General features: G+C 46.8%; 1 protein-coding gene across 4 annotated transcripts in view; it reads left to right on the top strand.

Moving 5' to 3' along the window:
• Window positions 1–27,940, top strand: part of TMEM198 (transmembrane protein 198) — a 104,780-nt gene that overhangs the window by 49,647 nt on the left and 27,193 nt on the right. For 3 of the 4 annotated variants that reach the window (XM_068245949.1, XM_068245948.1, XM_068245945.1), the window contains exons 2-3: window positions 10,731–10,987; window positions 14,039–14,614. In XM_068245949.1, coding sequence (XP_068102050.1) covers window positions 10,825–10,987; window positions 14,039–14,614 — 739 coding nt within the window. In that variant the 5' untranslated portion in view covers window positions 10,731–10,824. Of the gene's footprint in view, window positions 1–6,699; window positions 6,809–10,730; window positions 10,988–14,038; window positions 14,615–27,940 lie in introns of those variants that run through there. The other variant, XM_068245947.1, reaches the window with a different exon arrangement.

Below are 27,940 nucleotides of genomic sequence, written 5' to 3' on the forward strand. Positions count from 1 at the left end.
ACACCTGAAAGAAGCATGTAGCTAATCTTGTCAGATCTGACAATATTGTCAGAAACATCTGATTTGCATATGCTTGTTCAGGGGCTATGGCTAAAAGAGGCAGAGGATCAGCAGGACAGCCAAACAACTGGCATTGTTTAAAAGGAAATAAATATGGCAGCCTCCATATCCCTCTCACTCTAGGCTTTAAGTGGTGTCTTCATCAGCTGCCTGCTGCATTCATAGAACTGCCACACTGCAAATTGCCTGTCAGTTATCCATGTTTTCCGTAACTGACAGAGAATATACATTTTTTTTTTTTTTACAAAAATAGAATCTAACTAAAATCTATTTTTAAAAGGAGGACTCTTGTATCAATCTTTTTATTTTGTTGTCTATCAGTCATTGATTGGAAAAAGCGATCCTGGAGATTGAGTAGGCAGGTGCCTAGGGTGGGTAGCAGAGTGGGACTCCACAGCCATGTGCTGCAGCTGAGCGGGTTATTAGACCACATTTGTGCTGAGATCTTATCTCATATCTTGTGGGGTGTGTGGCAAGCTGGTAAATGACCAATATCACAAAGATAATGACTATTTATCACATTTCTATAGCTTATGCCCAGCTCTAAAGGGGTCCATACACTGGTCAATTTCAGCAATCAATTCAATCATATTGATCGATCGGCTGCAAACCGATGCACGATTGATCGGCCGATCGATTTGCGGCCAATTTCTATCGATTTCATCTGACAGGATGAAAAATCTAGGTTGATCTGCTGCTGGCAGCAGATCGATGGCCCATAGAGTGGCATTGGCTCTAATAATGCATTTAGATCGATTTTCAATAGATTTCAATCTGAATTCTATTGGAAATCTTTTTCTAGGGCTTGTTCATACTAGAAGAGCTTTTCTGAGCGCTTTGTGATTTTAAAAGCTCCTGCTAACGCTATCCTATGTGTTCACACTGGAGAGATATGATTTTGTAAAAATCCCCCATAGCATTGCATTACCAAGAGCTTTTCAAATCACTAGTGCTTCACCAATTAGGGACCTAATGTGCTGCCCTGCCGCCTCTGACGGCCTGAGCACTGTGAGCCGGGCAGGAGTAGTTTTCATTGGCTCCTGGTCCTGTCATTACTGTAAGGGTGGGTACACACGTCAGATAAAAGTCTTTGGAAAATGAAAGATCACAGACCAATTTTACCCCCTTCCATGTAGTATGAGGGCCATACTCTACACAGTCTTTTCTATGGAGCTGAACTCCCCATCAGATAGAAATCTTTGCAAGATGCTGCACACACAGATGCTGCACACATTCAAAAGATCAGTATCTGCAAAAGATCAATCCCTGCAAAAGATCCGTTCCTGCAAACTGCATTTATTGTCTATGATATCTGCAGATCTAATACACACCTTGTTTCACGGACAATTATCTGTGGATCAGATCCACCAGGTTGGATCTTCAGATCGGCAGATAATTGTCTGATCTGCAGATGAATGTCCATTCAACAAGGTGTGTATGAGGATCTGCAGATATCATAGACTATGAATGAATTTTGCAGGAATGGATCTTTTGCAGGGATTGATCTTTTGCAGATACTGATCTTTTGTGTCTGTACAGCATCTTTGTGTGCAGCATCTTGCAAAGATTTCTGTCTGATGGGGAGTTCAGCTCCATAGAATAGACTGTGTAGATATGGCTCTCATACTACATGGAAGGGGGTAAAATTGGTCTGTGATCTTTCATTTTCCAAAGACTTTTATCTGACGTGTGTACCCACCTTAAGACAATCCCATTGGCTTACATTGAGTGACAGGGTCAGGAGCCAATGAAAGCGACTCCTGACCGGCACACAGCGCTCTGCCGTCATAGCGACGGCAGAGACAGCAGCCTGCTGCGGGGACAGAGCGGCGTGACCGGCGGGAGCTACGGATTATTGCGGCGATTCGTCGTTATGCGGCGTTTTAGTGTACCGGCAGCCTCTGGTCCTTAAGGGGGCAGAGGCTGCTGGTACCGAAGTGGTTAAAATGCTCTTGTAGTGTGAATCAGCCCTCAGGCCTCAGCCACACTATAAGCGCTTGTGATTGATAGGCGCTCCCATTCACTCTGGGGGATACGTACCTCGGGAGGGGGAAGCCTCAGGGTCCCAATGAGGCTTGCCTGACCTCTGAATCCTGCAGGAATCCAGCGCTGCCTCCCCCAAATCCTCCCTCACAAGCTTGACAAGGCTTTATACATTTACCCCTCCGGGATCCTGTGCGGGCTCACTAGTGTCTCTTCGTTTGGGCTAGGCAGAAATAGCCGCTGGTGCGCCTGCACAGGATCGCGGTAGGTAAATATTTACCTTGCAGCACTTCAGGGGGGGGGGGGGGGGGGGGGTTGGGGCAGCACTGGATTGCTGGGTCACCGGGGGATGGGGAAAGCCTCATTAGGATCCAGAGGCTTCCCCCTCCTGAGGTAAGTATCCCCCTGTGGGATTTTTTTACATTACATATCCTCTTTAACAATGAAATGCAGTCACTACAAAATTGCTGCACGCACCAAGTTTGAGATTTCCACAAATCACTAATCACTGGTGATTGCTATAGCGCAGCCTTTCTCAACCTTTTTACCCTGGAGGAACCCTGTAAATAACTTTTCCATCTCGAGGAACCCCTGCAAGTCATTTTTTTTAACTCGAGGAACCCCTGCATTTATTTTGCAGGAGGCAACTGCCACTACCCCCTATTACACTGCCACTCGTTATACTGTCCAGGGCTGTGGAGTCGGTACAAAAATCTTCCGACTCGATTCCTCAGTTTATGAAATCACGACTCCCACTCCAACTCCGACTCCGGGTACCCAAAATGGCTCCGACTCCCGACTCCTTAGTCTAATACTTAACAGGGATGTGGATTTTGTACAAAAATCACCCGACTCAGACTCCCGACTCCGACTCCTCAGTTTATGAAATCAACAACTCCAACTCCGACTCCGGGTGCCCAAAATTGCCCCGACTCTGACTCCTCGACTCCAACTCCGACTCCACAGCCCTGATACTGTCTCCTTATCTTAGTGCTTTTTATTAATGTGCTCATTATTATTCTGACCCCCAATTTAGTGCTTCTAGATACTGTACCACCTATTATAATGTGCCCTAATATACTTCTCCCACAATGGGGGAAAATACCCAGGAACCCCTGCAGAGTCCTCAGGGAACCCTGCTTGAGAAAGCCTGCTATAGTGTGAACACTACCATTAATTTTCACTGCCACTGCATTTTTTTTTCAAGCGCTAGCGATTTACAGACAAGCTGAAATTGCTAGTAAAACGCTCCAGTGTGAATGAGGCCTAAAGGCATTAGGGTTAGTCCATACCTAAAATTGCTGAGCATAATTAATAAATAAAAGTTTTGCGCTTTGTGTAGCGATTTGCATTAGCGATTCCCGGCATGTACCTAGCGATTTTCTATTTATGCCTAGCAATTTTGTAGTGTTTGTGTTCAGCAATTTTGTAGTTCTTTAGCTAAACAGGAAGTACACTTTGACCTGGAAGTGAACAGCTTTTGCCAAACCGCTCTGTTCAATGCATTTTAAAGCCATTTTACAGCTTCCCAATACTTTACATTGAGACGAAATCGCCTCCAAAATGCTGCAGGTCCCACGTTTGCGAAAAAAATCACATCACTCTGAACCAGCTCATAGAAACACATTAGCCAAGCACTTTTTCGAAAATGCTGGCACTTTTAAAAGCGTTCAAAACAGGGCTGTGGAGTCGGAGCAATTTTGGGGAGTCGGAGTCGGTGGTTTCATAAACTGAGGAGTCGGAGTCGACTGATTTTGGACTGACTCCACAGTCCTGGTTTCAAAAGCGCCCTGGATGTGAACCACCCTGTACAGGACCACTCCAGCGAAAAAAGTAAGCAGTCAAACTCTCCTCATGGGGGATTCTCAGGGTTTCTTTGTTTTTAAATACATTCCTGAACAGCAGTTGTAAGTCTATCTCCCAACATAGTGTGAAAGTAAGTAGGGAGGCTGGCTGGCATCTTACTATTTTGGCAGCATAACTGCTGTTCAGGAAATGCTTTTCAAAAAAATAGAAAACTCTGAGAATCCCCCATGAGGAGATGGACTAGTCAAAACTGGTCAGATTTTTACTGCTTTCTTGTTTTGGTTGGAGTGGTCCTTTAATTAGTGAAGAGGAACAGAGCAGAGTGATGACTCGGGAGGAGTATCCAGTTACCAGCAATGAGCTCAGGCGGCAGGAAACAGCCTGAAAGGTAATTTGTGGTCAGCTGACTGGAATAACTGTACTCTCTATTAAAGTCATTTGTCATAGCGCCACGGAATATGTTGGCGCTTTATCAATCAATAATAATAATAGGAATCCACTGGTCACATGACAGATTCACCAAGTTACATTCATGTTATTGTTATTATTACTTTGCCACTTATTTTCTAGTTCTTTGCAGCACTCAGTGTCAGAGCTCCTTAAAGGGACACTTTAACCAGGAATAAAAAAAATCAGTCTTACTTCCCTGAGGCTTTTACTAGCCCCCTGAAGCCGTCCTGTGCCCTCGCAGTCATCCACGGAGCCTCCGGCCCACGCCGCCAGCAAGTTTAGTTTTCGCGGACAGGCCTGACCATGCATATTTTTCTTCGCATTCCTGTCTGCAATAGCATCCTGCGCCTGTGCAGGATACTATTGAGGATGGGAACATGAAGAAGGATATGCGTGCGCAGAAAGCCCGCCGACTCCCTGTCAGCGAAAACTAAGCTAGCTGGCGGCGGGGGACCGGAGGCTCCATGAGTAACTGCGAGGGCACAGGACGGCTTCAGGGGGCTAGTAAAAGCCTCAGGGAAGTAAGACTGATTTTTTTTATTCCTGGCTTAAGTCCCTTTAAGACTTTGTTCACATCTAAAATCGGAATCGCCAACTACAGCAATTTTCGATTTGTTGCGCGTTCTTTTTCTCCTCCAGCGCTTACCTGCGCTCTGTGATTTTGTATAAAGCGCTTTTCTAAGCGCTTTTGCAGAGCGATTTGTTTTTTCACTTCTAGCCCATGGTCCTGAAGTGGTTAAGCAATACCAGTTGCCTGGCTGTCCTGCTGATCCTCTGCCTCTAATACTTTTAGCCATAAACCCCGAACAAGCATGCAGCAGATCAGGTGTTTCTGACAATCTTGTGAGAACTGACAAGATTAGCTGCATGCTCTGGTATGATTCAGACACTACTGCAGCCAAATAGATCAGCAGGGCTGCCAGGCAACTGGTATTGTGCAAAAGGAAATAAATATGGCAGCCTCCATGGATTTTCACTTAAATATGGTGTCATAGACCACCAAGAGAGAATTGACATGCTTCCTCGTGGTTAAATCTCATTGCAAAAAAGGCTTAGTTATGGGAAAATAAAAGTTTGCTTTCTTAAAACAGAAAGTATTTGCGATAATTCAGGTTGGAGTGAGCTCCGAGATGTCTCCCACAATGCACCACTGCTGAATATATGCAAATGAACCATTGTCGTCCTTAGAAGCTAAACACACCTCCAGAACCGCTGGAATGCAATGATGTGTCAGCTTGAAATTAGTAAAGAGTCATAATAATCCAACATGCATACAGACTGTTTCGGATTGTTTGATCCTCATCAGTGCATGGCATGGATTCATTTGGCTCTATGGGGTAGGGCTTGAAAAACCCGGAGGTACAGTCTAACCAGCAAGCTCATGGTGAACCAGGACTCATTGGAGTGTTTGAGGGGCTACAGTGTTGCACTGGGAGACATCTCGGCGCTCACTCCAACTTGAATTATCGCAAATACTTTCTGTTTTAAGAAAATAATTTTTTGTTTTCCATGCATTTTAGTAAGGGGGCTTTTGGACCATTGTAGCCCCTTACACACTCCAATGAGTTCTGGGTCACCATGAGCTTGCTGGTTAGTCTGTACCACTTGATGGGAAAATGTGAAACAAACAATCGCCAAAAATGAACTGGCGAATTGGAGGTGTAACACTGGGAGGGATGCACCCAAAGGATCTGTAAAATTAATGTTTAAGAAAAACTTACCCCAAGGTGAGGACTGATATAAGAGACAAAAATAATTTATTAAAAAACACTGTACAATGTGGTTCGCGGGCATCCACCCGCTTCATCAGGTCAATAAAACAGTGGCCCATATGCAATTAACTTTTTCTCATGAGTTATCTCCCAGATGATATTTTTAAACTTGTCAATAAAATACCTTTTAAGCCACCAGAAAGCAAGAACATACCCAAAATACTTTTGATTATACTTTTTCACCTACTTTTTGGTACTTTTGTAATTGAAAAGTGCTGAAAAGTTATTTTAAATTGAAGATAAAAAATTATCTCCTAGGAGAAAACTCAGGTGAAAAAGTGAATTGCATATGGCCCAGTGTCTCAAGGAAAGAGTGAATTGGCTTGGAGTGCCTGAGGAAGTGGGTGGATGCCCTCGAAATGCATTGTCCAGTGTTTTAGAATAAATTATTTCTTATCTCAGTCCTCATCTTGGGGCGAGTTTTTCTTGCCTTCGAAATAATTTTTTCTCATTTTACACATCCTTTGGGGCTCTCCCCTCCCAGTGTTACAATGTTGACAACAGGGCTAAGTGTGGTGAGAAAATAGTTTGCACTTTTGTTTCTTCAGCTGCACTGCTCTCCGCCCACCTCATCCGTATTCAGAATGGGTGGAGCTTATGTCGGTCACATCCTTGACCCAGCCTACTGGATAGACTTGTTCTTCACAGGAAGCGGGGCTTCGAGACACCACTTTCTGAACAGGAGGCCCGCAAGTTGCATTGTCCTTGCCTCTGCATGGATAGGTGCACAGCTGCAGGCAAGCAGAGCTATAAAACTCATTCTTACTTTTACAAATACAGTGACAATACTGTGTGCTTTCAGAATTCACCAGCTTCAGTTTTAGATTTAGTTGCACTTTTCAAGAGGAATAATTTCTGGCCTGACTGGAGGTCATCGGAAATAACAAGTCTTGGCTCCTAATCCCGCGTGTTGTCGGTATTAGAAGGCGGTTGGGGGGCTCATGACGGACCAGCTGCAGAGATATAAGTAGATTAGCTGTGTTTGCTTGAATTTCCTGTTACCCTGTACTGGGTGAGGCCAGCTGGAGATATGATTGGCTGCTGGGCACAGCACATAATGTTAGGTTATGCCCGGAGCCTGCTGGGTGACCGGTCACAGCTGGGAGGATGGTGAGGCGCGGAGGCAGAATATAGAAGGATATGATTACACCTAGCCGGACATGTTACAGTGTATGATCAGGATTAGCGGGCAGCTCTGCCCTGAGCGTCAGAGGCTTTCCCTGCCAGCAGAGGATACAGAGCTTTACACAGTAATCCCTCAGCACACAGAGGGGGGAGGAGAGACACAGACGCACACTGCTGCAGCTGAGCCCCAGAATACGTCCCTCAGGGTTTTATCGCTGTCCATGCCCTCAGTAAAGCCCCTCTACTCTACGGTCCCCCACTAAAGCCCCTCCCTCTAGGGTCCCTCACTAAAGCCCCTTCCCTCTAGGGTCCCCCACTAAAGCCCCCTCCCTCTAGGGTCCCTCACTAAAGCCCCTCTACTCTATGGTTCCCCACTAAAGCCCCCTCCCTCTAGGGTCCCTCACTAAAGCCCCTCCCTCTAGGGTCCCTCACTAAAGCCCCTCCCTCTAGGGTCCCTCACTAAAGCCCCCTCCCTCTAGGGTCCCCCACTAAAGCCCCCTCCCTCTAGGGTCCCTCACTAAAGCCCCTCTACTCTATGGTCCCCCACTAAAGCCCCTCCCTCTAGGGTCCCTCACTAAAGCCCCTCCCTCTAGGGTCCCTCACTAAAGCCCCCTCCCTCTAGGGGCCCTCACTAAAGCCCCCTCCCTCTAGGACCCCTCACTAAAGCCCCCTCCCTCTAGCGTCCCTCACTAAAGCCCCTCCCTCTAGGGTCCCCGTCTAATGGCCCCTCCCTCTAGGGTCCCCCACTAAAGCCCCTCCCTCTAGGGTCCCTCACTAAAGCCCCTCCCTCTAGGGTCCCCCACTAAAGCCCCTCCCTCTAGGGTCCCCATCTAATGGCACCTCCATCTAGGGTCCCCCACTAAAGCCCCTCCCTCTAGGGTCCCCCACTAAAGCCCCCTCCCTCTAGGGTCCCTCACTAAAGGCCCCTCCCTCTAGTGTCCCTCACTAAAGCCCCTCCCTCTAGTGTTCCCAGAGGGGAGATTCATCTGCTGCTGCTGCAGCTCAGAATTGGAAGAAAAAAAAGTATAGAAACTTCTCTTATCCTGAAAGGACACTGAAAGGACCTCTGTCGCGAAAATCTTAAAGTTTAAAATATATGTTAACATATACAATTAAGAAGTGCGTTTCTTCCTGAGTACAATGAGCCATAAATTACTTTTTGGCTCATTTTACTCTGGAAGAAACATACTTCTTATTTGTATGGGTTTTACATTTTAAGATTTTCGTGACAGTTCCTCTTGAAGCGAGAGGAATACGGAGGCTGCCATATTTATTTATTTAATGGGAATCGAATCTAAAAAAACCCCCCAAAAAACAGATACTTATGGAGAGGGGAGGCTCTGGGTCCTATAGTGCCTTCCCGCACCTCTCTCAGTCTCCTTGTTGTGGCAGCAGCTCCCTGGTTTGAATCCTCCACCGCGGTGGACTTCAGAAGTCTTCGGGAGCCAAGTCTTGAAGACAGGTGGCTCCATACTGTGCAATACTGGAACACCGTACTGTGAGAGAGGGCGCTCGCGCATGCGCAGTATGGAGCAGCCCGTCTTTCGGGAGCACTCTCTCTCCAGAAGGTTTCTGAAGTTCCCCGCGGTGGGGGATCAGAGCAGTATTAAACCAAATTGGATGAATACTACTCCCGGGGAGTAGGGCTGCACACTCAGGGCCGTTTTGGGGTACAGGAGGGTTCGCAGCATGAGAGGGAGAGCATTGGCCCTCCACATCAGTGGGGAAGGGGAGCCACTCCCCCCCTCCCTCACCTCGGGCTCTCCCCTCAGCACTCCACCCTCCAGCATTAACCACCTGAGCGGTACGGGCGAGCTCAGCTCGTCCATACCGCCGCAGGGGATCGCATGGCCCCGGGTTATTTTTATTTTTATAAAAATAGTTTTAGATCATATAGCTAGCACTTGGCTAGCTACATGTTGCCCCTGATCGCCGCCGGCACCTTCTGATCCCCCCGATCGCCGCCCTTATACATACCTCCCCCCGCCATAGCGACGACAGAAGCTGTTTGGGGAAGTTGCGGTGCTCGCAGGATCGCGGCTGGGTAAATATAGCCGATGGCGATCGGGGGATCAGAGCGGTGCCGGGGGACTTGTGGGACATGTGTAGCTAGCCTAGTGCTAGCTACACTTTATGAAACAAATGTAAAACAAAAATTTCCCTCCCGCGGACGCGTGGCCGCAACAATTGAACGCCAGGGAGGTTAATCGGCGGTAGGAGCAGTGGCAAGCAGGAACACAGACATACCTGCATGCTTCCACCGCGGAGGTTATAAACAGGAAGCAGCTTGTGCCACTTAGATATTGGCATCGTTTCATGGTTCCAAACATAAAAAAAAAATAGTTTCATATAAAAAAATATAGATACTGTATATACTCGCATATAAACCGACCCCTGTATAAGCCAAGGCACCCACTTTTCCCTCAGAAACAAGGAAAAAGTGATTGACTCACATATAAGCCTCCTCCCCAGTTTAGCCCCTTCCACAGTAGCCAGATGTTCCCCGAGGATGATACTGTGTCTCAAGACGCCACTAGATGATGTCATAGATATGAGACACAGTCGATTGCCACACAGAAAGAATCCCCAATCATTGCAATGCTGACAGGTTGCTGAAACGCTCCGCTTCACAAGCCAGGGGACACAAGTGGTCTTGAGTAGCGCACTATGCACATCATGTTACAGGGGATAGGGGCACAGAAACAGCAAGGAGCCAGCTGGAGAGAGCAAGATCACTAGTGCACAATCCTTATGCTCCTCTGCCAGTAACAAAACCTGCTCCACCATCTGTTCTGCTCCACTGGCTCACATATAAGCAGAGGGGGGTAACTTTTCTGCCCTTTTTTTGTGCTGTAAAATTAGGCTTATATGCGAGTATATAAGGTAAGCATACCTGGTTGATCCTGCATGCTGGTACTGGAGAGGAGGAAGAGCAGGGACTCGAGTGCTGTACAGATGTGTTGCTAGCTTACGGGCTAGCAACATGTTTTGTTGCTATAGTGAGAGGAGAAGGTATGACATGTGATGCACGATGGAGCTGCATAGGTAAGGAGAACAATACACTCACCCGAGGTGATCTGGCACTCCAGAGCCCTCTGCGACTCATTTGTTGAAAAATCGTGATCGCAGCGATCTTGCCCCGATTTTTATGCAAGTTAATGGGAATGTTTTAAAAAAAAATGCTCTTCAGCATGTCTCAGGCCATAATTAATTTTTATATTTTTTCCTATTATTCCTGTTAAAATGCATATAAAATAATTCTTATCAAACTGTACCACCCAAAGGAAGCCCAATTTGTGGAGAAAGAAACAAGCTATAGATCCTTTATGTGTGATAAGTGGTGTTAAAGTTATTGGCGAATGAATGGGAGGAGCACTGAAAGGTGAAAATTGCTCTGGTCCATAAGGGGTAAAACCCCTCAGTAGTGAAGTGGTTAAACACGCAAGCTATGTGACAGATGTAGAACCTGCACTGTATTTTATGCGTTGGTAACATGTTAATGTTTTCTTCTTGGTTCTGTGTCTCCCCGTGAAGGTACGATGACAAAGCTCTCTACATGGAACTGACTCCGTAAAACAGACCTCGGAAGAACGATTGGACGTTGGATTCCTTATCTCCCCCTGGAGAAATGACCGCCACTATGCAAACCCTTCCCTTCAAGCAGTTTTCCCCGGACTCGGGGCAAGACTGGCCGCCACCCTGTGAGCAGGAGATAGAGAGGAGGTACCAGGTGGTGCCCTCTGTAGTCTGTGCCATGTGCTGCCTTTTCGGGATCATCTACTGCTTCTTTGGTGAGTATTTCAGGAGAAGCTAAAGGTGTAACTGCAAAGCAGAGTTGGGACTTAAACACTTAAATCTCTAGTTATCTGGCTTGCAGTCACTGCCATGTATCCCCTTTTCTTATTTCTCTTTGCTTCAAACACAATAGGGGAATGATAGCTGAATGAGTTGTGCGCCCCCTCCTACACTGCGCCCCGAGGCTGGAGCCTCTCTCACCTCGGCCCCGCCCTGCACCCCCTCCTACACTGCACTCCGAGGCTGGAGCCTCTCTCACCTCGGCCCCGCCCTGCGCCCCCTCCTACACTGCGCCCCAAGGCTGGAGCCTCTCTTGCCTCTGCCTTGGCCCGGCTGCAAAAATAAAATACATTTTGCAAGTGCGTTGAAGATCCCTTTCTTCTCTGCATTTGTGATTTTGCTGCTGAGGAGTCTGGGTATGACACTGCCACACAGGCGCAGAACAGAGTCACGGGAGCGCGTGGCGGGTCGCTCATGCATGAATCGGCCACAGTACCGGGCTGACCAGCAGGAGACAGGAGTGGGAGATGGTAAGGGACCGTACGGCCTCAAGGGGGCTAGAGAAAGCCCCAGGTAAGTATAAAGCATGAGTCTCAGGTACACTTAAATGCATACTGCGTTGGAACCCGCCTCACGACATTAAATATGAAAGTCCCAGAGGCTTTGTGTCTAGTGTTCTTTGAGCCATAAATTGCGCCCACTTCTTTCTTCCTCCCTAAGCTGCTCCCACTGGCCAACTGTCACCATCTATAGCTATGTGATATTGGTGACTGGATTAGTGGGAACTGGCCAATGGGAGCAGCTTATGGAGTGAGGAGAAAGTGTCAAAATGTAATGCTTAGGTTAATGATCCAATAATGCACTAAAAATTCATAGATTACTCACTCTCTTCTGACCGCAACCTAATGTGAGTTTCACAGGGAGACGTGCTTACTGCAGAGTTTGGAGTCTCTGCTGGTGTAATTGCGTTCCCCCAGACATTCTCCTTGCTTCTGTCATGTGACTGACTTGTCATATTTAGAGGGTGATTGGAAATCCTCAGTCAGCACTGGCTCTGGGTGTATGAGTGCCCCTCATTGCCAAATTCACCATAAGAGTACGCTTCCCTGACCAACTCTGCACGTCTGTGACCAGCTGTAGGATGCACAGGTTAGGCCACTAATGGTGGAGCTTAGGACACACTAAATATGGTAGCGGTACTAAGCTATAGGGGCACTGGAGATACAGTGGGAAGTGTGTATGGGGAAGGGTGGGGCACCATAGTGGCCCTTCAGAGCTGGGTACACTCTATGGGGAGCACTAGAATGCTGGGGAATATTTTAGGGGCACTGAAAGTATGGGTAATGCTATAGAGCACTGTTTGTCAACATTATTACCACATGTTAAACCCCTATTAATAACTGTGTAGGCCATGTACCCCTCTATTTTGAGTAACATCATCTCCAGTACCCCTTGACACTTACATAGTGTTTAAGAATTGTACACAATTGCTGTTAATTGTATACAAATACTTTTCAAACATTCCCTGATGCTTTTAACCCCTTCGGGACTTCGGAACTGTCTGCCTACCCCCCCTTAAGGACCAAGCATTTTACATGCTGGGGGGGGGGGGTCAGACAGCCGGATCCCTGCTAGGGCTTGCTGGTGTGTGTCCCCTGCCTCCAGATGTCCCTCCCTTTCGCCAGCAGCCTTTACTCACCTCTCAGGCTCCAGCGATGAGCAGCTGTTGACCCCTCCGCTCACGCTGGCTTTCCCGCTCGTACTGACGCTAAGTTCCTGGTTGCGGCTTGATGACGTCATCAAGCCGGGACCCTGCACTTAGTGCCAATACAGCGGGGATGCCGGCCAGAGCGGAGGGGAGCGCCGATCATTGGGGGAATGGCAGGAAGGTGAGTGGATCCTCTTCTCCCCCATCCCCCCCCCCCCCCCCCCCACCGCCGTAGCTCTGTAAGTCATCTGCAGCCATACGCGATGGATTCTGATCACTAAGGGGAGGTGTCAGCTGTCATATGACAACTTAATCTACCCTCTCTGGTTCACACGATCGCGTTGGGACGCTTTGTTATCGTGGACGTTAAATTAACGTCCAGTGAGGGCAGCAGCACCACCTGCTGGACATAGATTCAAACTACTTCGGCCCCCAAAAGGTTAAAAGACACCTGTAGCCACCTATATCAAAGAAAAAAGTTAAATAATCACCTTAGAAGAGGGAAAGCACTGGATCCCATAGAGCCTTCTCAGTCATCTCTCAGTATCCTCGTTCCTCCGAGTTACATATTGCCCAGCAAGCTCATGGTGAACCAAGATAGAGGTGCTCATGCTGGCTAACGTCCTCCATTTGCTGCATCTGTTTTGAATGCAAGTTGTGTAATCTGCCCGTGTATGGTCTCTGCACATTGATGCAGCTGGTCATCTCGGGTGCAGCCTGCATTTGGAAGCACTGACAATACCTCCTGTTTTACAAAAATGTAAGTCTACTTATGGCTAGCTGCATCCATGTGTATCAGTTTGCATTCAGTTAATTTAGTTTAGGGTTTAGTGCATAGTTTTGCATCTGATTTATATTAAAGGTGTGTACTTGAGCCCTCTGTTGGTTTCATTTCAGTTGCAGCCTGATTGGGAGTACTGCCAATAATTCCCCATGCTGGCTATACAGCCATAGCAGTTAAGACACCTGTTTTTCCATTGATCTGAGGAAGCGGGCAAGCACCCTCCAAACGCGTTGTCCATTTTATATGCTCAAATAAAATACCTTTTTTCAATAAAGTTGTCCATATTCTTCAAGAGAGGTAAGATTACATCTCTGTTTACAAGATCAACAGCTTTATTAGCCAATCTTTTATGCATTCGGTGGGCGCATTCAGATCAGTCGTTCCCTTGCTAACCCTCATTCAAATTTCCCACTGGCTGCATATTTAGGTCTCCTTGGAGGTACGACGACACTAGAACACTCCTTACTTAACTTGTGTGCCTCCATCCCCCATATTGTCATCATTTAATATCTCCATGATATCCCGATATGTTATATTTGCTTTTGTCTCATGCAGGTTACCGTTGCTTCAAGGCTGTCATGTTCCTCACGGGTCTGATGTTTGGTTCGGTGGTCATCTTCATGCTGTGCTATAAGGAGCGGGTTCTGGACACGCAGCTGAGCGTGGAAGCCAGCGTGGGCATTGGCCTTGGCATTGGAGTCCTCTGTGGCTTGGTGACTATGCTGGTGAGGAGCGTGGGATTGTTCATGGTGGGCTTGCTGCTCGGACTCCTGATTGCCATAGCCTCTCTGATTGTGATGGAACAGTTCTACCACCCGCGCACGGTCTGGGTGCCGGTGGCGCTTCTCCTGGGCATCGGGATGCTCTTCGCGGTGTTGACCTTACAGTGGCAACGCTTCTTCACCACTCTCTCCACTGCCGTCTTCGGCAGCGCCATCATGACTGTGACTGTGGATTACTTCATCGAGCTCTTTCTTCTGGTGCAGTACGTGTACCAGCGCATGAAGGTGGACCCTCCGCAGGCCGTCTGCTGGTACAGCTGGGTCATCCTCGGGATTTGGCCTGTGCTCAGCTTGCTGGGGGTACTTGTCCAGTGGAAGGTCACCGCAGAGGGCTATTCACATACGGAAGGTAAGCTGTGGCCTTCATACCTTTTACATGCTGTTGTAGTAATCTCCATTGTCAGATCCAGAGGTGCTGATTATTTGATATCTATGGTAGTGTACACAGATCCAGTTTTACCACCTCTGTGTAGTAGGAGGGCCAACAGAATTTGAATACTATGAGCCGATTGTGTAGGTGAGCTCTCCTACTACATGGAAGTGGTAAAATTGGCCAATCTCTGGCCAATTTCATTTGAAAAGTGGGTGTGGTCACACACCCCAGAAGTGCATTTTGTCCCGCCCTTTGCACACTATTGGTTGACTAGTTTTTCCACGTCTTGCTTGTTATGTGCCGCTACTTGTAAACAATCAGAAATCATTTATTCAACAAGTACGACTGGGTCATGCCCAGAATTGGGTTCAGCACTTACAGGAGACAAAAACACCTGTACGAAAAACAAGTATCTACACTGTACACAGGTTACGGTAAAGAGGTAGTGATTCAATGGACGGATTGTCAATAACGGCGGTCGCAGTCCTGTTGGATAGCGATGGAGGGGAGGGGGCATGGAGAGAGTTCAAGAGGCTGACAGCAGAGGGAAAAAAAGAGTTTCTAGCAGGGAACACACTTTGTTTTCGTGCGCGTTTTCTGCACAGAAAAACGGAGAACTCATGTTAATCAATGGGCTAGTACACACTTAATGTGTTGTTCGCGCGCAGAAAAAAAACTGACATTCTGCATCCTGATTCTGCACATTTTGTCAGTTTTCTCTATCAATTACATCAGCTGCTGTGAAAAACCGCGCATGTTTTCCTGCATAGAAACCCACTTGGTGTGCAGAAAAAGTATGCAGAAAAACGCGCGCAGAAAACTGAAAGACAAGTGTGTTCCCTGCCTCTGAGTCTAGAGGTCCTGTTTGAGATGGCCCGAAATCTCCGACCTAACGGGAGAGTGACCAAGGTAAGTTGGGTCGTTGGCAAACAAAAGAAGTTATCACGCGGTAGTTGAACAGTTAGAGCCAGTTTTCACTACTTTGGAATATGAAGTTTCTCTGAACCCGAGTCGCGGGGGAAACGCTTCCTAATCCAGCAATAGCATGCCGGTGCGATTCTGGACAGCATCCTACAGTATTTTGTTGCATGCATCCGAGTCATTGCTCTGCGGCTTCGCAGCAGTGCGGGTGCCGCCTCTGATTCAGAAACAGACACAGCACCCAGCGGAAATAGGCGCTTAGCAACATTTTAATAGATTGAATAAAAACACTTGAATCAGGTGATAATCACTTGCAAACTGGGGCCTTTTTTGATCCTAAATTGTTTTTTTTGTCGACTCAGTAAGGACGGGAGTATGTGGGGGAGCCGCAGGTGATCGAAGTCGGCATAGATTTATACTGATCCGAGCAGTAGCAGCTTTCCAAACAGTATTTCATCAGGGCAGTATTGATCATCTATCGGGTGAATGTTGCCGAGTGTATGGTGTTGGTGTTTTAATCTAGGTTTTAAGGTTCATAGCTAATTGAGAAGGTCATGAGGAGGTCAACAACAACAAAACATTGTGCTTTTCTATCTTAGGACCCAAACCACAAAAGCTTGTCTCAGATCAGTACATAGTGATGTGCCAGACTGGCTTCTATGAAAACTGAAAAGGTGGCTTCTCAGTTTAGATTTAAACTTATCCGGGGTTGGAGCTGTCTTAAGTTTGGCAAGGCATTCCACTGGGTAGGGGCAGCATGACAGGTTTTTAGTTCAACTCTGGGGGTGGTCAAGTTATTGGATCCTTTTGATCTGAGGTTGTGGGTGGAGCGACTCAGTCAACAACAAACAACGCAGTCAACAAATACTTCAGGTATCCAGGGCTTAGGCTGTGTAGGGATTTGAATCTTAGCATGCCAATTTTAAAAAGGATTCTCCATTTTATGGGTAGCCAGTGTTGTGAGCAAAGGATTGGTGTTATGTGGCAATGGCGGGGTTGGCTTGTTACACAGCCTTGCGGCAGCATTCTGTACTAGCTGCAGGTGGTGGAGGTCTTTATTTGGAAGGCCTGCATAGAGGGCATTGCAATAGTCCAGCCGTGATGTGATGAAGGCGTGAACTAGGGATGGAAGATCTTCTGAGGGAATGAGGTGCTTTATTTTTGCAATATTGACTATTAAGGAAGGAGGAAGCAGTTCTGTGACCTTTTCCACTAGCCAAAGTACAGAAAGCAGAAGCTAAATTTTATCTGGCTTGCAGTCCCTGCCATGTATCCCCATTTCTTATTTCTCTCTGCCTAGGCCTGCCTGGTAAATACAAAATAAAATAAAACAAAGCAACAAAAACCCACCTCTGGCTGAAATTCTGATCATGTGATTATGCCAACAGGCAGGGGCGCCTCTAGCCTACTTGTCACTCCAGGCAAGAAATCCTGTGCCCCCCCCCCTTTGCCCTCCACTGATGGTCACCTGGCTTATTTAGTTAGATTTGGTGGGGGCTAGCAACCACCAGGCCCCTAAACTCTCTCTAGACCCTAGGCAGCTGCCTAAGTTTACCTTGTGGATGATCAGCATTGTATGCCATACAGCACATGCTGCCAGTATGCACCTCAAATAAATACAACACCCACACTACAAGTTTCAATGTCAGTCACATTGCAAGATTGGATTATCAAGCAAGACATTCTTCCTTTCAGAATAATTTTTCACAAACATTATGAGATATGCAGATATGTTACCACCTGTTGGGGTAGGACTGGAGTGGGTATATCATGACATTGAAGGGCTGATATGGTAAGGTGGTTTAAGGCACAGTGCACACCGAGCGGTTTTAGCAGCGATCCGCCAACCGCATTTGTCTGTGAAAACGCTTGGCTAATGTATTTCAATGGGATGATGTACACCAGCGGTTTGAGGTTTTTAGCAAACCGCAAACGTGCCTCCTGCTGCACATTTGCTGTTTGCAGAAGCGATTCTGCCTCAATGTAAAGTATAGGAAAAATGCTAACCGCTCTGAAAAAACGCTAGATCAGAGCAGTTTTCCAGGCGTTTTTGCTACAGAAGCTGTTCAGTAACAGCTTTTACTGTAACAAGATTTGTAATCTGCTTCACATAAACGCTCAGCATGTTTAGAAAATGTCTCTAAACATGCCTAGAATCGCTCTGAAATCTGCTCCAAAAACCGCTAGCGTTTTGAGGATCTGCTAGCGGTTTTGGTGTGCACTGGGCCTAATGGTTTGATTCATAATCCATTCTGGAGATAAGCACAGTGTGTTTGTAGTGTAAGTGATACAAGAGAAGAGAAGTAGAATGGAGGGAGGAAGGGTAGTAGAGGGTCAGAATTGATGACATGGATGAGCAGATATCTATGAGTAGAATAGAGGCTCAGTGGGTAGCACTACTGCATTTTAGTGCTGAGTCCTAGGCTTGAACATTGGCCAGGGCAAAATCTGCATGGAGTTTCTGTCTTCAGACACTTCAGACATTTCCTGCATCCTAAAAAACATACTAATAAGTCAACTGGTTTACCCCCAAACAATCCTATATTGAAAATATTAGACTATAACTGTGGTAGGGATTAGATTGTGAGCTCCTCTGAGGACAGTCAGTGACATGACTCTGTAATGTGCTGCAGAAGATGTCAATGCTATATAAATACATAATAATAATATGGTAGGACATTAGACTATGACTATGGTTGGATTAGATTGTGAGCTACTCTGAGGACAGTCAGTGACATGACTATGTACTCTGTAAAGTGCTGCAGAATGTCAGTGCCATATGAATACATAATAATAATATGGTAGGACATTACAGTTTGACTATAGTAGGGATTAAATTGTTAGCTCCAGTGAGCAGTCAGTGACATGACTATGTACTCTGTAAAGTGCTGAAGATGTCAGTGCTACATAAATACACATTAATAGTTCCAAATGCTACTGGCTCCTCTGAAGAGTGCTCAGACTAGTGTACATAGTTGTGCACATTGTTCCCCAAGTAGCAGTTGTTTGGTCAGAGAGACAGTGGGAGAGGGAGCATGAGCAGAGGGTGAGGGCGAGCAAAGTTAAGCTCCACACTCACCACAGTGACTGCAACAACACAGGAAGATGGATCCAGCGAGGTGTCCCCTCATGACAAGCGTCCAGCGATTCATCTTCCTGCCAGCGGGTATGCGAGACGTCACGTGACATTACAGGACGGGCGCGAACGAGAAGTCAAGCGACTGCAGTACTTTACGGGGTGACATCAAGGATCTTAAAGATCCGGTCCTCAGTGACGGTCACTTTTCACCACACAATGCTAAGCGATGTCACGACATCGTGTAAATGACTACTTGTCGCTCAAAAAAAAAAAAAAATGAATGGACATCGGGAAAATCGTTGGAAAAATCGTGAGGTGGGTACATAGCATTAGAGAGAGGGCAAACAGACAGCATTAATGGAAATACATTATTATGCCATCTTCAATTATAAGTAGTGATGGATGTAATTACACACATTGCTTACATGTCCATTATCATTGTTTGAGCTTTAGATGCTGCCCTCCTATTCACTCTCTCACAATGAAAGACAAAACCTGCAACCCCCACTGTGTCCATTACACACTTCAAACACTGTCCTTGGGAACTCAGGGAGAAGTGCAAGCTGTGTGTCCCAGTCAGAGGGAGAGAGCATCAGATGATCCTACCGCTCCATAGCTAGTCATGGCTGGAGAGCGTCCTGACATCTAGACATGCAGGACATTCTAGCAGAGCACACAGGCTGTCTGCAGAGTTTACTGTTTGTTTGTTTGTCTTGCTTGCTCTGCAGACTCAGTAACATTTGGGGGTAGGGCGCTGTCACCTCTGTACACTGAATAGTGAGGGACTGTCTCCAATCATTCTATGAATCCTTATTAGATGCATTCCTAAAAACACTTGTGAGAGTAGAACAGAGTAACCAGGCAGCTCAGGGTGACCCAAACTACTAGGAATGTATAGGGGGATAAAAGGAACCAAAAAGCCCTCCTACTAAAAAAGCAAAGCTAGGTGTAATTGCCTTCTTAAAACAGAGAGTAGAAAACTTTCTCTACATACCCTTAAACGGCAGTCAGTCACTCAGGCTCAGAAAGGTGGGGGCAGAGAACAGTTATAAACCAGACACCTTCTTCTTAGGGAGTATCTATAAATCTGAACTCTGAATGATTCTTTATCCCTGACTTAGCAGAATGCTATTTGTGAAAAGAGCAGAGTATCCAAGCAGCGCAGGGTGACCTAAGCTACTAGGAATGTATAGGGAGATAAAAGTTACCAAAACGCCCTCTTACTAAAAAAGCAAAGCTTGGTGTAATTTGCCTTCTTAAAACAGAAGGAAATCTATTTCTCTCCAGTCCCTTACAACGGTCTTTCAGGACAGGAATTTTTATTTCCCCTTGGACTGACAGTAATTTATTGCGCCTTTCCCATCAAAGCCGCTCCAAGCCGCTGCCTGGGTGGTCAGTAGGTTAAGGTGCCCCTGCCAACAGGATAGTGCCTACAAAGATGCATGCTGGGAGAGTTATATTGTCCACACCCATTAACTGGCTCTCAACAGTAGAAGTAGCTCCTTTTTTTCAATAAAACTTTATTGAGCACAACTGAACATTTAACAGCTTAACAGCTAAATTTATTGTGTAGTATATGTATCGTAGTCTAGGGCAGGGGTGTCAAACTCAAATACAAAGTGGGCTGAAATTGTACACGGGGACTAAGTCGCAGGCCAACCTCAATGCCTACTGGTCACCTTCCTCCCTTATAACGTTCTCTGGTGTCTAGTGGTTCTCCCTCCCTCCCCTATACAGTTCCCTTGTGTCTAGAGACCCCCACCCTCCCCTATACAGTTCCCCGGTGTCTAGAGACCCCCACCCACCCCTATACAGTTCCCTGGTGTCTAGTGGCCCTCCTCCCTCCCCAATACAGTTCCCTGGTGTCTAGAGACCCCCACCCTCCCCTATACAGTTCCCTAGTGGTCTAGGGCTTCACCTCCAATATAGCTTCCCTGGTGGTCTAGTGTGGGCCAAACATAATGCAAAGTGGGGCAAACCCTTGAGGGCCAAATTTGAGGGCTCTAAGGGACAAATTTGGCCCGTGAGCTGAAGTTTGACATGTATGGTCTAGGACAGTGATCTGCAAACTTGGCTCTCCCGCTGTTAAGGAACTACAAGTCCCACAATGCATTTGACTTTATGAATCATGACTGTGACTGTCAGACTCCCGCAATGCATTGTGGGACTTGTAGTTAACAGCTGGAGGGCCATGTTTGCAGATCACTGGTCTAGGACGATTTAGGGGGAAGCCAGTTAACCTATCTGTATGTTTTTGGGATATGGGAGGAAATCGGAGTGCCTGGAGGAAACCCACACATACATGGGGAGAACATACAAACTCTGAGCAGATGCCCTGGCTTGGATTCTATCCAGAGAACCAGTGCTGCAAGGCAAGAGCGCTAACCACTACGCCACCGTGCTGCCCATCTATTCACAAGGAAAATCTGACCGTGCAAGTACATAAAGCTGTGTTTTGTTACGTGTTCTGTAACGCCATTGGCTCCTTCCTCTTCCCTTTGACTTGTTTAAATGGGTTTTCTGACAAGTAGAGTATACTTTATATTCTGCGTATCTTTGTAATAAAATGTGTTAATCTAACAATGGGCACCCCCCACAAAGTGGCGAACGCGGTATAAACCGGCGGTAGAATATCCTGGAACAGTTTGAAATCTATGATAGAGCCGGGAACAGGTGAAACCGTAATCAGGGCCTGCGATATTGTTCCGTGCCTGTGCAAGTTATAATTGCCTGCAAATTATAATTATTTCCAGAGACATGTCTGCTGAGCGCCCGCAATTAAGCGCGTCACATGGCCTCGCCGAGCGCAGCAATTCCCAGCGTGACACGCTTACGGAATTTCACTTCAGCAGGTTTTTATTTTTTATTTTTTCCCCTGCTCCATAAAGCGGACCTGAACTTCCTCTCTGTTCTAAAAGATAAGCAACAGCTTAATAACCTTTAAAGAAAAACATTTCTTGGTTACAGCTGATACAAATCCTGCAATAAATTTGTTGTGTGTCTACTTCCTGCTTTCATGAAGGCAGACATATGGTTAAAGGGAACCAGGCACCATTTTTAGCAAATTTAATATGCATGCCAACAATGTGGCTCATTAATTTAAAAAACTGCAATTTTAAATCTTTTTACATTTAAAAGCAGAGGGCCCTAGTTTAGCATAATTGCCCTATTCCCGAGGCCCGACCGCAGAAGTTTCAAATGGATAAGGACTGATGTAATTATTTTATTGCACACATTAGCAGAGAGTGCTCAAAAGCTTTCATCAGCAGGGGGGTGTCCATTATACACTGTGCTTCAAAGAGATTAGAAAAGTCACAGAGGCTATCTTCACACCCTCTCCTGGATAAATAATGGGCATCTAGAAGAGGGGGGGGGGGGGGACATGGCAGCTCCTATGGCTATTAGAAACCAGGGGAAAAAATGGTGCTTGGTTACATTTAGCATCCTGTGTTTACAAATGAGCTGCTCTGCCGAGGCTGCCGAAATTCCTGAGCTGACACAACTGAGAGCTCAATTTACAGATTAGTCACTGATTGTTTATCTTGCCAATTTACTTCCACCTCAGATTCTCTTTAATTTGTGATCACCAGATGGAGTTACATCCATAGTCCAGTATTTGGGAATCAGTGGCCTAAAGTGTAACTGTCGGCCATAAAATAAAAAATCAATTATTTTTTTTTTATCTGGTAAACAAGTAGTAAGGATGCTAACCAGGCAATCCAAAAGTTAAAATCTCTTTTACTTTTCTTGTTTATAAATGAACATTCCCCAGTTTACTTGACTCTTATTTGGCACGTTGCCGCACAAAGGAAATTGCAGGGCATGCTGGGTTGTCTTTTTTTGTTTCTGTACATTAGTTTATTCTGAGGGGAAATAAAGAAGCAAAAAAAGACAACCCAGCATGCCCTGCAACTTCCTTTGTGCGGCAACGTACCAAATAAGAATCAGGTAAACTGGGGAATGATCATTTATAAGCAAGTAAAGTAATAGAGATTTTAACTTTTGGATTTCCTGGTAAGCATCCGTATTACTTGTTTACCAGATCAAAATAAAGAATTGATTTTTGATTTTATGCCCGACAGTTCTCCTTTAAGGCCTGTGCACAATGCTAGATGGCGGCTCTTGGCCAAGGCTTGCCGGTTGTGGCCACCACTGCCAAGAAGCCGGCGTTTTTACAGCAGCCTGAACCTGGCAGATTCATAGCTCCCAACTATCCCTGTTTTGGAGAGACAGTCCCTCTTTGGGAACCCTGTCCCTCTGTCTCCCTCATTTGTCCCTCTTTCAGGACTGATGTACAGATCTAGGTAGATACATATATTTTTCTTTTTTATCAGTCCTCTTTTTATTGAAAGGAAAAAGATAGCATACGAAAGTGCAAGCAGAGAAAAACATATGAGATATGAGCTATTACATAATAGCGAACTGGATCACACAAAATACAGGGGAAGATACATAGCCCAATTTGTGCGTTCTCCCTGTTGGACATTAAAGGGATACTGTAGGGGGGGTCGGGGGAAAATGAGCTGAACTTACCCGGGGCTTCTAATGGTCCCCCGCAGGGATCCTGTGTTGGCGCAGCCACTCCCCGATGCTCTGGCCCCGCCTCCGGTTCACTTCTAGAATTTCTGACTTTAAAGTCAGAAAACCACTCCGCCTGCGTTGCCGTGTCCTCGATCCCGCTGATGGCACCAGGAGCGTACTGCGCAGGCCCAGTATGGTCTGTGTCTGCGCAGTACACTCCTGGTGACATCAGCAGGAGCGAGGACACGGCAACGCAGGCGCAGTGGTTTTCTGACTTTAAAGTCAGAAATTCCAGAAGTGAACTGGAGGCGGGGCCGGAGCATCGGTGAGTGGCTGCACCAACACAGGATGTCTGTGGGGGACCATTAGAAGCCCCGGGTAAGTTCAGCTCATTTTCCCCCGACCCCCTACAGTATCCCTTTAAGTACGTCACTGGAGTTCCCGCGTTTCCCCATCGTGTTCACAGCGTGCTGTGCATGCGCGTCTTACTGCCGCTGCCAACAATTACATTTTGTGCGTTACCCATTGACTTTCATTACTTCCGACGCTGCTTCTCCGCAGAAGTTCTACAGCAGGGGTCCCCAAACGTTTTGGATTAAGGGCCGGGTGGGTCAACATACTTCAGACTGCTGGGGGGTGGAGTATATATAAAATGATGTAGAAGTCTTTCTGCACCAGACAGTGAAGCATACCCAGGTGACAACCTGCAGTCCAATTGGACAGCAGTGTCACCTGATGTGGAATTTGATTGGAAACCAGCAAATTACTGCTTTCTGGCTTCATTCTATATGCTGACCACCAATATTTAAAGATGTAGCTGACCGCATCTATAATACATTTTATGTGTGGAGGGTCGGTAAAAAAGCCTCAGGGGGCCACATTCGGCCCGCGGGCCTTAGTTTGAGGACCACTGTTCTACAGTAACGTGCTGTTGACTTGGCTGCCGATCAGGAAATTGCGGCGTAACGTGGTAAGTGTGCTAAGCGGTTGCCTGGGGCACTGTGCCGGGGGTGGGGCACAGCGCCCACACACCCTCGCCAGATTGTGAGACCCCCCCAGGTGGTGAACTGACCCCCCAGGTGGTGAACTGCCTTGCCAGTTCACTCCCCACAGCTCACCTCAGCCTGCGGGAGTCTTCCAGCAGGCAGAGCAGGGCTACGGGAAGATGGCGTCCGAAGCCCTGCACTGGAGACTATTTGTGTCATCTTCCCATAGCCCTGGTTTTCTTGCCTGGAGTGACAAAATGCCTAGAGCAGGCATGGGCAAACTCGGCCCTCCAGCTGTTACGGAACTACAAGTCCCACAATGCATTTGCCTTTATGAGTCATGACTGTGGCTGTCAGACTCCTGCAATGCGTTGTGGGACTTGTAGTTCCTTAACAGCTGGAGGGCCAAGTTTGCCCATGCCTGGCCTAGAGGCACCCCTGGTGTGCTTGGCCTTATTGCCTTGCAATGCACACTAGCAAGGCAAATGTGAAATGGGCCTAAAGAATCTTCTCCTTTCTGTTTCCCCACCAACTTTCTAACACGTTATAACTCTTAATCTTATCCTCAGGAGCCTTTCCAGGGTCAAATACCATCTGGATAATACATTGTCATTTCATTCTTGCATTTGGAGGCTTGTCCTACTCTGCCTATCCTTTTAAATGCTAATTTCTGTTCATCTTCAGAACTGTTTCTCTCTGAATCCTCACCTGAATCTACAACAAAAGCCGCAAAGCACCTCCACTGATGGGGTCAGCAGCTTATAGATATATCATAGCGTTTGTTCATTCCCTGTGCTTTTTAATGCAGAGCTCAGTGAACAGAGGGCGACACGCCTGCCCTAAAATAAAACTGCTGTTTACGTAATGACAGATCTGTGCTTAATGAATCTGAAATCTGCAAGACAGAATTCCCCCTAGAACTGCTTCTGTCGTCACCTTCTTATATAATTTGCCAGGGATTCCCTTTTGTGTGGTCTAGCCTGCTACCTGCTATTTACTTACCAGTATATCTACAGTATATCCTTCTTAAAGTGGACCTGAACTCTGACACAGGACAAGTTCATCATGGGCTTCATTCACAAAGCCGTGTTACGGTAACTCATAGCACAGCCTCACTATGCTTCGCGCACGGTTCTCGCGCATAAAACTTTACGTGCGCTATAGCAAACGTTTGCCCGCGTTCACGTGGCACAGCGCGCTCAAAAGTACACATTACGCCGCGTAAACACGTTTGCTAAAGCGCTCGTAAAGTTTTAAGCATAGCGCGGCCATGCTGAGTTAACACGGCTTTGTGAATCAAGCCCAATGTGTTTATTTTAAATTATTTTACTTGGTTCAGATTCCCTTTAAAGAAATTAACCTTGACTGTTCATTGGAAGGAGCAATGCTGAAGAAATACTGTATTTACTCGCATATAAGCCGACCCGTATATATAAGCCGAGGAACCCACTTTTCCCTCAGAAACCAGGAAAAAGTGATTGATTTGTGTATAAGCCCCCTCCCCAATATAGTCCCCTCCACAGTAGCCAGATGTTCCCCCAGTACTAGTCAGCTCACCCCTCCCCATAGCCAGATGTGTCTCAAGGATGATACAGCTGTGTCTCAAGATGTCACTAGATGGCTCATAGATATGGGACACAGCGATTGCCACGCAGGAAGAATCCCCAATCATTGCACCACTGACACGTTGCTGGCACGCTCTGCTCCACAACCGGGGGACACAGGTAGTCTTGAGCAGCACACTCTGCACACCATGTTGCAGGGGGTGGAGGGTACGGACACAGCAAGGTACAAGCCGGTAATCCTTACGCTCCTCTGCCAGTAAGAAAACCTGCTCCACCATCTGTTTTGCTCCACTGACTCACATATAAGCCGGGGGGGTGTTAACTTTTCACCACATTTTTTTAATGCTGAAAAATTAGGCTTGTACGCGAATAAATACAGTGCTTTGTGCACACAATGAGAAGGCGGGACTCGTTGGAGAAGATGCTGATGCTGGGAAAGATCCAGGGCATAAGGAGGAGAGGCCGTCAGAAAATGACATGGTTAGATCGTATCATGGAAGCAGCAAGCGTGAGCTTGGACAAGCTTTGAGAGGCAGTAGAGCAGGGCTGTCCGACTTCAGTCCTCACGGGCCATATCCATGCCACAGCTTAGGATGGAGTGAGAAATGGAGAAATGTGATCTACTTGATGAATCACACCTTTCCTCATTCAGTCCCATCAATTAATTTGAGCCATGCCAAAAATGCGTGAGGACCTCGGCCTTTGAGGACTGGAGTTGGACAACACTGTAGTAGAAGATATAGGGGTGTGGTGTGCTGTGGTCCATGGGGTAGCAAAGAGTCGGCCACGACTGAATAGCTACTTAACAAAAACAATATACTGTATATGCCGCAATATATTCAGTCTTTTGTATATACCTATCTATAAACAGATTCCAGTATAAACATGGCCAACTTGGATATAAACCTCCTCACCATTCCTTCTGCCATCACCTTGGTTCCCTGTCTTCCCCACTGCCAGCGCGGTCCCTGTCATCTCTGCAGCTGCTGCTATTCCCTCCCCCCCCCCCCCCCCACACACACACACCTCCTATTGGGTTTGATTTACAATAACAAATAGCATGCCTTATCAGAGTTAACATGTCTTGTCAGAGTTAACATGCCTTATCAGAGTTAATGTGCCTTATCAGAGTTAGAGTCCCTTGTCAGAGTTAACATGCCTTATCAGAGTTAACGTGCCTTACCAGAGTTAGCATGCCTTATCAGAGTAGCATAGTGAGCGCTACTAACTTATGCCTGCTAATTGGCAATGACGAGAGCTCCACTCGTCCTGCCCTGAGCCCCTGCGGGTCCAATCACTTTAACCTCCCTGGCGGTAAGGCGTATGCCACGCAGGGGGATTTCTCAGGCCCTGCTGGGCCGATTTGCATAATTTTTTTTTTTTGCAACACGCAGCTAGCACTTTGCTAGCTGCGTGTGCACTCTGATCGCCGCCGCTCTGCGCCGATTGTCCGCCGCTCGCAGCGCCCCCCCCCCAGACCCCGTGCGCTGCAATCAGTGCCAGGCGTCCCGCTCAATGGTCCACAAACATATAAGCCTTTATTGAAACAGTAAAAAAGCAGCACAGCATGTTTGCTAACATGTTTCGGACACACACTGGTCCTTAGTCATAGCATGACTTGTTAGCAAACGTGCCATTTTTTCACTGTTTCAATAAAGGCTCACTGTATTTTTTGGACTATAAGAATCACTTTTTCTCCCCTCCAAGTGGGGAAAAAGTCACTGCGTCTTATAGTCCAAATGCAGGGAGTTCCTGACTTGTGAACGCCTGCCGATACCAACCTCCAACCCGCCGCAATGTCAGGGACTCCCTGTACTGTGACCATGCAGAGGAGGACACAGGGACAAAATGAGGCACAGGGGACAAACGGGGGACACAGGGGGGCACAAAGGGGCATAGAGGAGGACACAAGAGGTACAAGGGGCATAGTCCACAAGATGCCCCTTCACCATGGATGCAGCAGGGTTAGTATAGATTTTTTCCTCTGGCTTTTGCCCTCTAAACCTAGGTGCGTCTTATGGTCAGGAGCGTCTGATAGTCCGAAAAATACAGTATATTTTTGTGGACCATTGCAGTGTTCTCCCCAGAATTTTTTTCTAGCCGGGTGGCAAGAAAAGGAAGCTGGGTGGCATGAAAATGTAGCCGGGTGGGACGAGTCAAATGAATTCAGGCTGGTGCTTCTCTGCACAACTCTGCTTACAGCATAGGAGGAGGTGAGCCGATGACAGCC

Source organism: Hyperolius riggenbachi, chromosome 7, assembly GCF_040937935.1.
Source record: "Hyperolius riggenbachi isolate aHypRig1 chromosome 7, aHypRig1.pri, whole genome shotgun sequence".
NCBI classification, from domain to species: Eukaryota; Metazoa; Chordata; class Amphibia; order Anura; family Hyperoliidae; genus Hyperolius; species Hyperolius riggenbachi.